This window comes from Schistocerca gregaria, chromosome 2 (assembly GCF_023897955.1).
Source record: "Schistocerca gregaria isolate iqSchGreg1 chromosome 2, iqSchGreg1.2, whole genome shotgun sequence".
NCBI classification, from domain to species: domain Eukaryota; kingdom Metazoa; phylum Arthropoda; class Insecta; order Orthoptera; family Acrididae; genus Schistocerca; species Schistocerca gregaria.
Window position 1 is genome coordinate 711,911,913 of NC_064921.1, and position 17,386 is coordinate 711,929,298.

Consider the following 17,386-nt stretch of genomic DNA (forward strand, 5'->3'; position numbering starts at 1 on the left):
TTTGAGGGACTTTCCCAGTGAGAAAGGAAAGAAGTAGGTCCACAGTATCAATACTCAACAGTGTGATACATGTAGTGAAGTGCTAACTGTTGTGACAGAGTGCAAATGGCAGGAAGAGTGGTTCAACAAATCTTCACTATCAGCTTAAAATTCTTACTTTATTATATTAAAGAAACTGTTACAAGGTATTTTTTTATTTGTATGTGAGTGGAGAACAATTTGAACTGTTACAAGATACTTTGTTACTTGTATGCTACTGGAGAACAGTTTGAGCAACTGCTTTGTTTGTTACTTTAACATAACAGAAAAATAAAAGTTAATGTCATATTTACAGCATATTATTCATTTCACATCATCTTGTTACAGATAAGAGTTTGCCACAATAGTGTCTTCCATGATCCAGAATCATTAATGGGAGAGCAAACAGAAGCCAGCCCTAAACGTGCTTACACAAAAATAGGACTCTACAAAGGAAATATCGTTGCCATCAAGCCAGTTTATAAACGCAGCATTGACATTACTCGCAGTATTCGAAAAGAACTAAAACAGGTCAGTTTACCTTTTATCTAAGAATAATAGTGCCAAAATATTTTTTATGGACTTTTGAAAATGTCTGTGTTGTTCAGATTCACAGGAGTTGTGCTATTATTCATGCTCCTAAATTTATTTGTCACACATAAACAGTATAAATAAGCATTGTGAGAGAAAGTAGCTATTATTATTTACTGTACTGTTCTTTGTAACAACATCTTTCTCCACGAGTGGCAGAGAGTAGCGTGGTTGAAATCCAATAAGACATAACATGGAACAGTAGTTATGCACAAATATCTACATGTGACGAAGTTTGGAACAAGGAAAGATATAGAATGGATAAGTAATGCATATTGCCAATAAGAATTGCCTCATGATAAAGCTTCAACAAAGAGAGCATGACAAGCAGTAAACAACAAATTCTCCAAATGATTCTTACTGGAGGTGTAGTGTGCACAAACCATAACAAAACAGGCTTCTGGCAGGAATATGCCAATGTTTATTAATTTTTTGCTGAGTACCATATGACATACAAGGGATGAAAAGAATTTTCTATACAATAATTAGTCACCATCAGCATGTTGAGACAAGCAAAAAAGAATGAGTGTCAATTCCAGGAGTCAATCCAATGTAGGTTTTTGTCCAGTAGATGATCAGTCTCAATAGAAAACTAATGAGCCATCAAAGAATGCACTATTACCGTTGAGTAGATTCTTCTGGCTACTATTCAGTGAGAACAACTTGACTACATTGTGCCTAATATGAACAAACAAATACAGAGGCATTAGATTTACTTCGGCTAACAGTGTCTGCTCCACCAACAGTCATTAATTTAAAAAATAAAACCCCTAATAAGATGACAGAATTAATTATGTCTATAATATGTGGTAATTGTGCTGGCTAGGATGGTGTTATGCATTGACTTGATAGAATTACCTGTAAACTAAATTGTAATCAGTGACTCACATCAATCTTCTGAGAGATTTAATGATATATTGTTGTAATGCCAATCTACAAAACAGGAGAGGTGCAAGCTGTGTATAGTTACAGACCCATTTCACTGCTTCCAATCTTTTCAAAACTGTGAGAAAGTAGCTTACAGTAGAATGTTGACTAATTTTCCTGAGGAGTTTTGTGGATGGTATTTGGATCTGACAATAAAAATGTTTCTGTTGAAATGGAATCCACACAACCATAATGAAAGAAACAAAATTCGTTTTCACATGTATTTTTCCTCCTTGTCAGTGACTCAGAGTAGGTGTGAGAATTTGTCTCACTTGAATGTCTCAAGAAAAATAGCCAAATTCTCGATAATTTTTTAAAGTATTGGAAAAATGTTCAACTGTGCCCTCCTCTCTTAACAAATGTGCAAAGTAAATTACTATTAGTAGAAAATCGACTCCTTAAGGAGTGTGTCTATTGGATTAAATGTATATTTACTAGCTACAATCATTGCAGTCTCAACTGTGATTTCTCGCATGCTCAAACTAAGTTTCATGATAATAATAATAATAATAATAATAATAATAATAATAAAAATTTTATTGTCATTCAGCTGGTTACAGCAATAGACAAAGTCAAGAGCTTATATTTCTACATAAACTACTATATCGATGTAAATTGGTTTAAACATAAAATAGGTACACATTAGAATACAGTATTTTTATCTTTAAAAAATTCATCAATGGTGTAAAATGGATTGTTCACTAGTAGCTTGTATAATTTAGCTTTCAAAATATTTACAGGCAGTTCTTTAAAGTCAGCACTTAGTCTATTAAACATCCTTAGTCCGAGAACTAGGTAGGAGTTCTGCGATTTTGATAATCTACGATATGGTACGTCTACAGATGTTCTTTTTCTAGTATTATGGCTATGAATATCATTTCTCAACACAAAATTAGAGACATTGTTTCTAATATACAATAAAACATTGTAGATGAATAAGTTTATTACTGTAAGACACTGCAATTTAGTAAACAGAAGTTTACAATGTTCTGTTTTATCAGAATCCGTTATTATTCTGATCACTTTCTTCTGTAAAAGTAAAATGTCATTTACATGACAGCTACTACCCCACAGTAAGATTCCATAAGAGATGATGCTTTGGAAGAAGGCAAAATATGCTGATCTCACATAGTCATTGGGGACATGTCTTTTTAATTTTCTAATTAGATAAATGACTCTTGAAAGCTTAGCCAATATATTTTTAATGTGTGGTTCCCATGTTAATTTATTGTCAATAGTAACACCTAAAAATTTAACAGTTTCTAATTCTTGGTAATTGGGAATCTCTTTGAGGCTAAAGTAAAGTGTCTGGGTTTTGTTTTCATTTAGTAGGAAGCCGTTAGCTTTGAACCATAATGAGGACTGAGCAAGGGTATTTTCAGTCAGTGTTTTTAGTGTACCTAGATCAGAGCTTTTATGTATAAAAGTTGTGTCATCAGCATACAATATTGTGTGAGAATTTATGAATAAGGGCAGGTCATTAATCATTAGTATAAACAGTAAAGGTCCAAGCACCGACCCTTGAGGCACTCCGTACCTAACATTAACCAAATTTGATTTCTCCCTACCAATGCACACAACTTGTTGACGGTTCTCTAGAAAAGGCCTGAACATATTTATACTGTTGTCATCAAAACCATAGTAAACTAGCTTTTTCAGCACAGTGTCATGGTCTACACAGTCAAAGGCTCTGCTCAGGTCACAAAATGTAGCCTGGGCATAGTCCCTAGCCTCGAACACATCTAGGACTAATTTTACGAGGGAGTCCATTGCATCCGTTGTGGATTTACCTTTTATAAATCCAAACTGTTTATCACTAATTATATTTAGTTTACCCAAGTAGACACTAACTTGCTCATACATAATTGTTTCTAAAATTGTTGAAAAAACTGGGGTTATGGATATAGGTCTGTAACTAGCGGGACAGTTCTTTTCCCCTTTTTTATATATGGGCACAACTCTAGAAATTTTTAGTATGTCAGGGAACTTACTTTTAACTAGGCATTTGTTAACACAAAAGGTTAAAGGATAAATCACACAATCAATAACATCCTTCAACAAATTAACTGACATATCATAGTAATCAACACTAACTGAAGGTTTGAAATTTTTTACAATTTTTAGGATATTATTTGGGCTCACTTCCGTGAAAGTGAAGGTGCTCGGGGGAAGCTTTTCAAAACAGCTGTCCATAATGCTAAGTGCATTTTCAGGGGGTTTGTTTATTGAACTACTAATTTCTTCAATGGACTGGATGCAATATTTATTAAATTCTTCTGGGGTAATGGCGATTTCCTCTTTGTATTTAGTGTGTGCAATGGAGTTTATTACACTCCACGCCTTTTTGCATTTATTGTTAGATTTTTCAATGTTTACTATGTTATGCAGTTTCTTTGCTTCATTTATTGCCTTCCTATACTTGTATTTAGCTTTAGCATAGAGTTCTTTATGCAGTTCTGATTTACTGGATTTGTACAGACTAGAATACAGCATGACAGTATTTTTCAGTTGCCCTAACTGTGGAGTATACCATTCCTTCGTTTTCCTTTTCTTGTAATTACTACTAATATTCACTGTACATTTTTTCAGAGGGATGTTATTTTCAAATATATTTAAGAATACGGAGAAAAACTTGGTGAAAACAATATCACCTGAACAGTGTTGAAACCTATTAAAATGTGTGTCCCAACTGAAATAAGTGAGGGCATGTCTAAACCTATCCACCCTCTCTTTGCTCACTGGTCTAGTAATCACAATTTTAGATTCTCGTTTAGTGCAGTCTGAAGTTACATTATTAAGACTAAGATATACTGCATCATGGTCTGAGAAAGGGAAACCAATTACATCAGTGGACATACAAGTTCTCTTAATATTTGTAAATATATTGTCTAGACAGGATGAGCCTCTGGTGGGTTTGCAGTTAACATAGTACAGGTTAAATTGTCGAAGCACATTTTGGAGCTCTGTCACAGTTTTTCTGTCCCGCAGGACATCAAAACTTGAGTTGATATCCCTTCCAATGACAATATTGTATTTTTTCCATTTTAGTATACATATGTACATTAAGAGTTCCTCAAGTTTCTCCAGAAAGATATGTGGGTCACCACTAGGTGGCCTGTACACTACTACTACCATTAGCTTAAGGCTCTCAATTACTAGACCTGATATTTCAAAATGCAGATGATCAGCAAATTTAAACTATTGCATTTTTGACAGATCCCCTAGAACTTTTGCTCACTATTTATATGGAGACAATAGAAATATTGAATAAATAGATTGCTCCACCTAGAGGAAGCATTGAGTCACAGACAGGCACAACGAAAGAGAATACTAAAAAAGTTCAGCTTTTGGACTGCAACTTGCATCTTAAGACACACAGAAGTGTGAGAGTCATGCTTCTGTGAACGCGTGTGTTTGTGTTTTCTGATTTTGATGAAGGATGTAGCCTGGAAGCTGAACTTTTTTTTGTATTTCCAAATACAATACAAATACAAATACATTGTCCTGTCCGCAACTCAGCACCTCCTCTATGCAATGAGTTGCAATCTGTATTTTCTGTATTGTTGTGTTCCATCCTGGACTTTCCATTATGGAGACAACAGTTTATGAAGGAGGAGGGCACAGTACAAAATCCAGTATTGATTGTTGTTGTTGTTGTCTTCAGTCCTGAGACTGGTTTGATGCAGCTCTGCATGATACTCTATCCTGTGCAAGCTTCTTCATCTCCCAGTACCTACTGCAACCTACATCCTTCTGAATCTGCTTAGTGTATTCATCTCTTGGTCTCCCTTTACGATTTTTACCCTCCACACTGCCCTCCAATACTAAATTGGTGATCCCTTGATGCCTCAGAACATGTCCTACCAACCGATCCCTTCTTCTGGTCAAGTTGTGCCACAAACCTCTCTTCTCCCCAATCCTATTCAATACTTCCTCATTAGTTATGTGATCTACCCATCTAATCTTTAGCATTCTAGTGTAGCACCACATTTCGAAAGCTTCTATTCTCTTCTTGTCCGAACTATTTATCGTCCATGTTTCACTTCCGTACATGGCTACACTCCATACAAATACTTTCAGAAATGACTTCCTGACACTTAAATCTATACTCGATGTTAACAAATTTCTCTTCTTCAGAAACACTTTCCTTGCCATTGCCAGTCTACATTTTATATCCACTCTACTTCGACCATCACCAGTTATTTTACTCCCCAAATAGCAAAACTCCTTTACTACTTTAAGTGTCTCATTTCCTAATCTAATTCCCTCAGCATCACCCGACATAATTTGACTACATTCCATTATCCTCTTTTGATTATGATTAGAAATAAATGCATTTTGTTGTTTTTCTTCGAATAACTTGTAATTTGTCTTTCATTGATTTAGCAACTGATTTGTCTTTGCACTAAAATTTGTACTCAACATCAGAAATACTTATTTAGATGGAAAAATCAAAGGTAAAATAAACAGAACAGTTTTTTCTTTATCGTTTGTAACAGCATATATCAATAATTAACATGAGTACATAATTTATTCAGCACTTATTGAACTGATATAACTTTTTCTGTGATTGATATTTAGTACACAGATTTTGCTTATATTTTTCATTTAACATAAAACACACAGACACCTGCAATGCATACTTGTACAGCAATCCCACACAAGATGGAAAGATGGATGAAGATGGGTCAGTGCTTGCTTCGAAACACTGGTACGTGGGGTATCCTCCACCATGTGCCATATGGTGACTGATGAAGTTTAGATATAGATGGAAACAGTTTTGTATTCTGACAGGACAATGGTATCAAGCATTTTAGCACAAATACTGCAGTGTTGTTACTTTACAACACTCCAAAACAACTGAGGACATTCCAATCTCTTGCCTTAATGCACTAAGTTCTGTGTAATATCTTACAATTCTACACTAAAACCAAGCATATTACAAATAAAAGCAATATAAAGAAGCAACTTACAAATAGTGAAGGCAACAAAATTGATAGAATTAAATAATACTTAATGCAGAAAAATACACATATTTACAATAGTGTTTAATATGACACATATGCACAACTTTCAGCATCAAATTGCCTTAATGCCACAACAGTTCCTTTTAAGTTTCAGTGTACATGAGAATTTAATTACAGATTAGTGAAAGAAAAAAAGAATACTCTTTGTGTCTGATTACTTGTAACACTTCTAAAATGATGATTGATTTAGGTTTAATTTCATTTAATATAATGTTTCATATGCAAAAGAAATTCTACAGCTTCTAAAGTCCATGGTACATGTTCCTGTTAACACAGTTATTCATCTTCTAAACAAGTTGGAAAGCTGAAGTATCTATGTGTTATAATACATTTTACATGCAATGTATATGGAGATAGAGTAGAGAAAGTAATTATTCAAGGCTACCACAAAGAAAAATGGGATAAGTTGTTTGATATTCATAAGAAACTGGGAATTGCCCTGACTACTGTCAAACTATTGGCAGCTGCTGTGATAGCAGTACCAGAGGTACCTCAGGTACTATCCTCTCCTGTGGATCCTGTTTCCTCTGCAAGAAGTACTGAACCTGTCATTACCAGTCCACTCGACAGTTAGTGGTGTGTAAATGGTAGATCTAGGCGTCCTGTACAGGATGAACGGGGATCAGGGAAGACTCTGGGTGTTATACTGATCCCTCTAACCAACAAGTTGGAGGTGCTCTCTTTCACTGAAACTGAAACTGAGTCAGTGGAACTCACTTCACCTGTTTTGGGAAAAATCTGTTTTGTCTGGTGTCAGGAGAAGACAGCAAAAGGATAGGGGTCTATTCATTGTCGGCAGTTCAAACATATGGTGAATGATGATATCTCTTAGGAAAATGGCATCAAGGGACAGGAAATGACACCAGGTGCACTCTGTGTATGCCCGGGGGCTTCATTTAACATGTTGAAGGGGCTATTCTGGCAGCTATTGAGCAAACAGGGTGCAAGCAGCTGCCAATTGTGGCACATGTTGGGACAAATGATTCCTGTCATCTGGACTGTGAGGCAATTCTTAGGTCATTCCAGTAACTGGCAGAGAAGTTTGAGAAGTCCAGCCTTGCACATGGAGTTTCAATGAAGCTCACAATTTGCATCATTGTCCCCAAAACTTATTGTGGCCCTTTGGTTCTGAGCCAAGTGGGAGGACTGAACCAGATACATCAAAGGTTCAGTGACAAGCTAAGCTGTGACTTCCAGGACTTGCACAATAGGGCTTATAACTGTAGCGTGCCCCCTAAATAGGTCAGATGTGCACTACATGTCAGAGGCTGCTACGCAGGTAGCTGACTGTGTGGGGGGTGCACGCAAGTTTTTTTTTAGATTAGGTGAATCTTCATCGAATCCAGGTAATGATATCTCCAGGAAATGCAGAAGTATCAGTGTAAGACAGAAAGAAATGCCTCCCACAGGTGAGAGTGTTAAAATCCTAACAGTAAACGGCTGAAGCAATCACAACAAAGTGCCAGAGCTTGAAATGCTCATAAAAAGCGGTGAAAATCACATAATACTGGGTATGGAAAGTTGGTTGAAACCTGCAATTGATAGCAGTGAGATTTTTGGGGAAAATTTCAGTGTATATCTAAAGGATAGTCAAATAGGAAATGGAGGTGGTGTATTTGTCACAGTAAACATGTTACTCAAATCCACCAAAATAGAAGCTGAAGCAGCATGTGAGATTGTTTGGGCAAGACTCAGTATCAGGGGTGGGTATAAAATGATAACTGGATTCTTCTATTGCCCACCAGACTCATCTCCTGATATAATCAAAAACTTTAGAGGAAACCTCAGTTGACTTGTTTGTAAGTTTCCTAATCATACTGTAAGCATTTGTGGAGATTTTAATCATCCAAAAATTAATTGGGAAAGTTACAGCTTTCTTAGTGGAGGGTGTGATGTGACATCCTGCAAAATTTTTCTAGATGATTTCTCTGAAAACTACCTAAAACAGATAGTTCGGAACCCCACTCATGGTGGAAATATGAGTATATTGGATCTAGTGGCAACAAATAGACCTGACATCTTTGAGGATGTCCACATCGAAACTGTATCAGTGACCATGATGTGGTTGTGCCAACAATTATTACCAAAGTACAAAAGACAACTAAAACAGGCAGGAAGATATATGTGTTCAGAAACTAAATAAAAAATCAGTAGTGTCATATCTCATTGATGAACCTGAAACTTTTAGCACAGTTCAGGAGCAAGTAAGGAACTCTCTGGCTCAAGTTTAAAAGAATAGTTGACCACACACTGGATAGATATGTATCCATTAGAACAGTTCATAATGGGAGGGACCACCCATCGTAGACAGTTACTTTAAAGAAACTTCTAAAGAAACAGAGACTACAGCATAATAGATGTAACACAAAGTGTAGGGCTATAGATAGAGATATGCTGAATGAAATGCATTTGGCTGTCAAGTGAGCATTTTGTGGTGCCTTCAATGACTACCATAGCAGAATATTATCAAATGACATTTCACAAACTCCAAAGAAATTCTGGTTCTATGTAAAAGCTGTTAATGGCACCAAAGTTAGTGTCCAGTCCCTAGAGAAAGAGACAGGAACTGAAATTCAGGGTAACAAAGCAAGCACTGAAATGCTTAAATCCATTTCCAAATGTTCCTTTACAAAGCAAAACAAAGGAGAATTGCCATTTTTTAATCCTTGTACCACTGAAATGATGAATGAAATTAGTATTAGTGTCAGTGGTGTTCAGAAACAGCTGAAATCGTTAAAACTGAACAAAGCTCCTGGGCCCAATGGAATACCTGTTAGATTCTATACTGAATTTGTGGCTGAGTAGCCCCTCTTTAATTATACTCTGCTGTAGATCCCTCAAACAAAAAAAGCTTGCCCAGTTCTTGGAAAAAGGCACAGGTCACATCCATGTGCAAAAAAAAAGGTATTATAAGTGATCCATAAAACTACCATCCAATATCCTTGACAATGATTTGTTGTAGAATCTTAGAACATATTCTGAGCTCAAACATAATGAGGTATCTTGAACAGACTGACCTCAATGCCAACCAACGTGGATTTCGGAAACATCGATCATGTGAAACCCAAACCCAACTCACACCTTTCCCACACGACATACTAAAAGCTTTGCATCAAGGCAGCCAGGTAGATGCAATGTTTCTTGATTTTTGGGAAGCATTTGACTCAATACCACACCTATGTTTATTGTCAAAAGTGTGATCCTGTGGTATATTAAATGAAATTTGTGGCTGGATTGAGGACTTTTCGGTAGGGAGGACACTGTATGTTATCTTGGATGGAGAGCCATCATCAGACGTAGAAGTAACTTTGGGTTTGTCCCAGGGAAGTGTGTTGGGACCCTTGTTCATGTTGTGTATTAATTACCTTTCAGACAGTATTAATAGTAACATTAGTCATTTTGCAGATGATACAGGTATCTGTAATTAAGTACTTTCTGAGTGAAGCTGCATAAATATTCAGACATATCTTGATAAGATTTCAAAGTGGTGCATAGATTGACAACTTGCTCTAAATTTTCAGCAATGTAAAATTGTACACTTCAAAAAATGGAAAATATTATGACTCTAACATCAATGAGTTGCTATTGGAATCAGTCAATTCATACAAATACCTTTGTCTAACACTTTGTAGGGATTTGAAATGGAATGGTCTCATAGGTGCAGTAGTTGGTGAAGTAGATGAAATACTTATTGGAAGAATACAGGGAAGTGCAGTCAATCTATGAAGGAGATCACTTGCAAATCACTTGTGCGACCCACCCTGGAATATTGCTGAACTGTGTGGAACCCGTACCAGTTAGGGTTAACGGGTGATATTGAATGTACACAGAGGAGGGCAACATGAATGGTCATAAGGTCATATAATCCATGGAAGAGTGTCACAGAGATACTGAAGGAAATGAACTGATAGGCTCTTGAAGACAGATGTAAACTATCCTGAGAAACTCTGTTAACAAAGTTTCAAGAACTGGCTTTTAATCATTACTTTAGGGATATGCAATAACCCTTTTGTATCACTCAGATAGGGATTGTTAGGATACAATTAGAATAATTACTGCATACATAGAGGCATTCAACACAATAATTCTTCCCTCACTCCACATGTGAATGGAATGCGAAAAAACCCTAATAACTAGTACAGTGGGATGTACCCTCTGTCATGCAACTTAAAGTGGTTTTCAGAGTACAGATATAGATGTAGATGCATAATCCTGTATTTAATACACCTGCAGAATCAGCAGGTCGCTATCTCTCTTTTTCCAGAGTAAAAGCTTTCTTACTACCCTACATTTTACTGGTGTAGCCCCAAATATCATTAAGTGGCATATTGAGAGTTTATTGTTCATACAGTGTATAGACTGAATTTATTACAGTTCCTTTTCTTTTGTTAATGTAACTGTTGTCTTATTCCACAACTGTGGATGTTTACTTCTTGATGAGATCTGTGTAACATGATCAGTGATTAAATGAATGAGGAAAAAAGAACTACATGTGAGAAATAGCTGACAAACAGAAGAAGCTTACCTGGTTTACAGTAGCTTACAACTGGTGTGGCTCAGAGCACATGCAGCTTACTACAACATTGGCTGTGGTCTCGCGAATTGTGATAGGACATCCTCCCAAGCAGCTCAAGCCTCCATCTCTGGATGGCTGCTCCTATTAACACTACTGCTGTACAGAACAATTACTGTATATTATTTGTAACAGTAATAGATTGTGGATCTCATTAGTAATTTTCAGCAAGTGGTTTGAGAAACCCCACTTGACTAAATATTAAGTCCTGCACAACTTTCACCGAACACTTTTAAAATTTTGTCTCAGAGGGGTCATAAATGTTAACATGCAGGGAAGGTGTTAGGCAGCAGACACTACATTCTGAGGCTCAGTAATTACCTTGCCATTTGATTAGCTCAATCCCACGTCAGTGGTATATATTTAAAAATCTAACACAAAACAGGATGTCATACAAAGTTTGACAGCAAATAGTCAGATAATTTTGATAAAATCACTAACATGAAATTAACTAAGTAATTGATTCGAATGTGAGTAGCATTCGTGTTATCAACATTACTAAACAAGTTGCATATATTAACCAAAAAGAACCAGTTATTGAAGAGATGAACTGTAGAAGATAATAATTCATTCAACTATCCTCAGTTAATTCCTCCAAGATTAGAAGCCTTCAGAATGTGGAACACAAGTCAAGTTATTGTCTCATGATGCATTACACTACACAGTTTAGGCATCAACGAGGCAGCCTCATCCCACCTCTCACTTGGGTCCATTTGCTGGCATCAAAGGTCAAGTGAATGTCTTCCCAGTGATTACATCATGCCTAGTTCACCTGCTGTGTGCAGCTGTATGTCAGAATGTAAAAGGCCCTCCTCAGTACATGAGAAACTTAGCCATCTCCTCTCTTGTTACACCACTGCCAGCTGCTTCCAGTTACTCTCCTTACTCCCCACCCTTCCCAGTTGAGAACCAGACACTCTTAAAAGTAATTGTAGAGATGATTGTATTGATCTGAGGCAAGCTATCAATGGAATTCATGTCACCACTGAGCTGGCTCTGTAATAAATAGTGTCGATAGAAGAAAGACAATGGCTGTAAAATCTAACACTGTTTCTTACCATATGCATACATTTATTAGAAGACTTTCCTGGAATCATACCACTTCCCACAGTATATCATGTCAAGCATATTCCATAACACATTCTTACTGAAAACACTGAATCAAGGAGACTTGATGATCTATGTCTCAGATTAAATATCAGTTTTCTTAGCTTATTTATATATCTGAGGAGGAAGTTCGGGTTGGTTACGCCAAAAAACACTCCCATTTTACAGTAGTTCATTTATTCACCTCTTTACACAAGCTAGGCTTACACAGAACTAACATGGCAGTTTCACCCCAAAGATAATCTTAGTTTAGTTCGAAGATGATACTCAGGTTGATGCTGGTGTCGACCACATTAGCGCCACATATCTATTAGCCTTGACTGAGTTGTGCCTATTTCAGTGGGTGCCCCCGCCCCTTTTGGTACAGTGCTAAATTTTATTTCAGATGTCAAAGTTATTTGCCTCAATGAACATCGCCTTACATTTGAAAATATTAAAATACCTAAAAAGAATTGAAAATTTCTAGGTAGCCAACAGCTTTTGTATGTGAGAGAAATCACATGGATGTTCTTGCATACTTACTCATTCTGATATGAAATATGAAGTAAGTTATGATTTTAATGATTTGCATGAAGATTGTATATTTGAAGGCTTCTGTATCAAACTGAGGGACCTAAACATCATAATAGTTTCTATTTATAGAGTACCAGAGAAAGCTACAAACTGAAGCTTTTCTGATGAAATTTCATTGCCTGCTTGAAAATCTCAGTAAGGAAACAGGAAAAGGACAGTAATAGCAGCTGACTTCGATATTAAAATCATAGTTGAAAGCAATGACGTGTCCAGATTCACTGACTTAATAAAAAAAACTTTGGCTTCATGGTAAACTTAATGCAACCCACTAGAGTAAATGCACAATCAGTTACCTGTATTGATCATATTATAACAAATTTTGTATTTGAAGATGGTTGTAAATTTTGTATAAATTTAGAAATCTCTGACCACTGTGCATTATTCATTGAACTACCAAAGATAACCCACGGTCATTCTGCATACATCTATTTAAGGATCTAGGGATCCTCACAGTAACCTCACAGTATATATATTCACTTATGAAATTTGTTGTTAATAATCCTACCCAGTTCAAAAGTAATAGCAGTATGCATAGCTATAACACCAGGAGAAAGGATGATCTTCACTATGCAGGGTTAAATCTGACTTTGACACAGCAAGGGGTAAATTATGCTGCCACAAAAGTCTTTGGTCACCTACCAAACAGCATCAAAAGCCTGACAGATAGTCAACCAACATTTAAAAATAAATTAAAAGAATTTCTAGATGACAACTCCTTCTACTCACTGCCTGTATTTTTAGATATAAATGAAGGGAGGGGAAAAAACTAGCTTAAACATTAGTGTCATGCAATATTTTGTGTAATGCAATCTCTTGTACAGACATCTTTTATTAACCTGACATGTTCCACATCATTACGAAGTGTCGTATTCATGCTCTATGGAACAAGTATTAATCTAATCTAATCTAAGAAATTTCATGTAACAAAAGCCATATGAAAAAGAACTTAAATGAAAAAGAAATCAGTTACATTTAGAAATAAGTTAAGAGAGGTTTAATGGCCTTATGTCTCCTGTATTTCAAGTAATAATAACTTTAACAAATTTTTGTTGGGAATTCCTGATCTAGACCATGTGACTCCATGAACCATGACTCAGTTAGCTACAAATTAGACAAATATGGGATTAAGAACAATGCTCTAAATTGGCTCACATCAATCTTACACAACAGAAAACAAAGGGTAATTATCACTTCAGATGCATGAATTGTTATTCTAAATAGAGTACAGTATCACACGGTGTGCCTCAAGGCTCCATTTTGGGGGCAATCCTGTTCCTATTGTACATAAATGACTTACACATAAATATAAATTCCCCATCAGTTCTGTTTTCAGATGGTAGTTCTGTTTTAATTGAAGATGATGATGCAGAAAACATTCCAAGCTCCATTGTAAGTGCAATGGATACCTTAGATGACTGGTTCCAACTAAATGGGTTGAAACTGACCATTGCAAAAACCCAGATGCTACATATCAAAACCAAACATTCAAAATGTATGGAACTTGAACTGCAACATAACTGTCACCTTATGAAAGAATTTGACATGCTCAAATTCCTTTGACAATATGTGGACAAGCACTTAAGCTGGAATATACATGTTGACTTCCTATCAAATAAACTATGGAGTTTTGCATTTGCAGTGCAAATAGTAGCATATTCCACTGACTTGAGTACATGGAAAACTGCTTGTCATAGTTATTTTGAATTTGTTATTTGATATGTTATAATTTCCTGGGGAAGTTCAAGTAGTGTATCTTGAATACTGAAACTGCAAAAGAAAATTGTCAGATACATGTGTACTGCACAGCACAGAGAGCCATGTTGCCCATTATTTTGGAAACTAGAAATCCAAACTGTTCCATCAATATGCATTTATAAAATTATAATCTTCCTACACAGTAGACAAAAATTATTTGAGGAGAATCATTTTAACAATAATTTTATGCTATCCATATACCACATGAAATTATATACATTGCTTCCACAGTATATGGGGAGGACAATATTTAACAAGTTAATGAGCAAAACATATTTAATATGAAGTCAGAAATTTTAAAAATGAGGCTGCAGTAGATTCCATGGGAGAAATGCTTATATTCAATAGAAGAATTCATAGAGGATGAAATGATAATTTGAGCAAGGGATAATTAAGTGTTAGATTTCATTGTCTGTGTATATAACAAATATTATTATTATTATTATTATTATTATTATTATTATTATTATTATTATGCTGTTTGTTAACATCAGCTGTTCTACATTTATGGTGAAATTTTACTGCAGTTTTGACACATCTCCTGCGCCTGACTCAAATGATTCAGATTATGTACATTATGAGACTAAACCATAATTCACAATCATAATTTGAATTTGGAAATAAATCAGTACTCTTTTTTGTATAGAACAGATGGGAAACAAGATATTATTTGACTTTAACATCATCAATATCAGTTGTACAGGATGTCTCAATTATGTAAGGTCAGTATTATACAAATTATTGGGGATCCTAAATGGAGTATTTTGATATAAAAAATTGATCATTGTTAATGAATATCTGCACAAAGTCTTGATAGGCAATGTGTGTGAGACAGAACTTTGGAAACTGTGTATTTTTCATAACAAACAATTGCCAACCTTAACAGCAATATGGAAATGATAGATTGCTACTCACCACATAGAGGACATGTTGATTTGCAGTCAGGCAAAATCAAAAGACTGTGAAAATGTTTAAGCTTTTGCTTAAAGTCTGTCTTACAAAGTATCTGTCTTCCTGGTGACCTGTTCATTACTGTTGATGCCACCTTCCTCCATACTAACATCACCAATGCTCAAGGCTTTGCTGCTATTAAACACTACCTTTCCAATGCCCAACTGACTCCAAATGAACACCCTACTTCCAGGTCACATTGACCATCTATTTACCCCCCCCCCCCCCCTCATTTCTTCTCGTTTGAAGCCATCACCTATGAATGAATGCATGGTACTGGTTTGGGCTCTTCTATGACACTATCATATGCCGACCTACTCATGGGCTGTCTAGATATGTCCTTCACAACCACCCAAAATCCCAAACCCCTCACTTGGTTCAGATTCATTTGTGACATCTTCATAATCTGGCCAGCCGGGGTGGCCGAGCGGTTTTAGGCACTGCAGTCGGGAGCCGTGCGACTGCTACGGCCGAAGGTTTGAATCCTGTCTCGGGCATGGATGTGTGTGATGTTCTTATGTTAGTTAGGTTTAAGTAGTGCTAAGTTCTAGGGGACTGATGACCTCAGAAGTTAAGTCCCATAGTGCTCAGAGCCATTTGAACCAAAATCTGGGCTGACTGTGTGGTACCCTATCCATATTCCACCAGAACCTCAACGTCTTCTCCTCCATTCGCTTCACCTGGGCCTCCAAAACTCAACAGGCCACCTTCCTTGATGTTAACCTCCACCTAAAGGATGGCTACATCAGTACGTCTGTCCACATCAGACCTGCCGATCAGCAACAACATTTCCTCTTCAGCAGCTGCCACCAATTCCATAAAAAGAAATAACTTCAATACAATCTAGCCAACTGCTGTTTTCATAAGTGCAGTGATGGGCAGTCCCTCTGTGAATATGCCAAGGGTCTCACTTAGGACTTCAGAGACTGAAATTGCTCTTCCAACCTTGTCCAGAAACAGATCTTTGATGCCTGGTCTCTTCAGTCACCTACCACCTCGTACATAGCCACTGACTGGCTACAGAGGCCTTTTGTGACTTAGTGCCACCCAGAACTGGAGCAACTAAATCAGATTTTCCATGTGAATCACATGCTTTGCCAGGGTTTTGACTCCCACTTGTCCTGCCCCGAAATGAGGACTATCCTCCCCACCCTTTCCACTGCAGTATGCTGCCACCCATTGAGCATACCCAGTGTCCTTGTCCATGCCGACTCCACCCGTGCTCCCAACCCATTGCCTCAAAACTCAAATCCGTGCAGTAGACCAAGATATAAGAATTCCTATGACAATCTCCCTCTCCTCCCACTACCACCTATTCCAGCCCTGTTACAGACATTTGTGCCCTGTCAAAGGCAGGGCCGTCTGTAAAATCAGGCAGTTAAGCTGCAACCATTGTGATGCTTTCTGTGTGGGCATGAAAACTAATAAGCCTTCATCCACATAAATAGCCACTGAAAAAACTGTGGCTAATGGGCATCTGGACAATCCAGTTGCTGAGTGTAACACCCAATATGATGTTCTTCACTTTAAAGACTGTTTCACAGTCTGCACCATATAGATTCTGTATTGGGGGATGGGGATGGGGATGGGGGGGGGGGGGAGAATATCCTTCACACACATAACCCCCATGGCCTCAACCCAAGCTAGACACTATCCGCTGCCTAACCATCCCCTTTCCTGCTCCCACTCCACCACTACATTCACCTTCTATCTCACCAGTGCACTACTAATCTTTTCCCCTTCTCTGCTTCTCTCCTCACACCCCTCCCTGCCCTCTTCATTCTCCCTCCCATCCTCTCACTGACAGCACAATCTTCAGACACCTTACCTCACAGCCCTACCCTGTCCCTCACCCCTCACACAT

General features: G+C 37.1%; 1 protein-coding gene across 1 annotated transcript in view; it reads left to right on the plus strand.

Annotated features, from left to right (window-relative positions):
• Positions 1-17,386, plus strand: part of LOC126335948 (guanylate cyclase 32E-like) — a 437,004-nt gene that overhangs the window by 223,145 nt on the left and 196,473 nt on the right. The window contains exon 13 of the mRNA XM_049999424.1: positions 367-549. Coding sequence (XP_049855381.1) covers positions 367-549 — 183 coding nt within the window. The remainder of the gene's footprint in view (positions 1-366; positions 550-17,386) is intronic.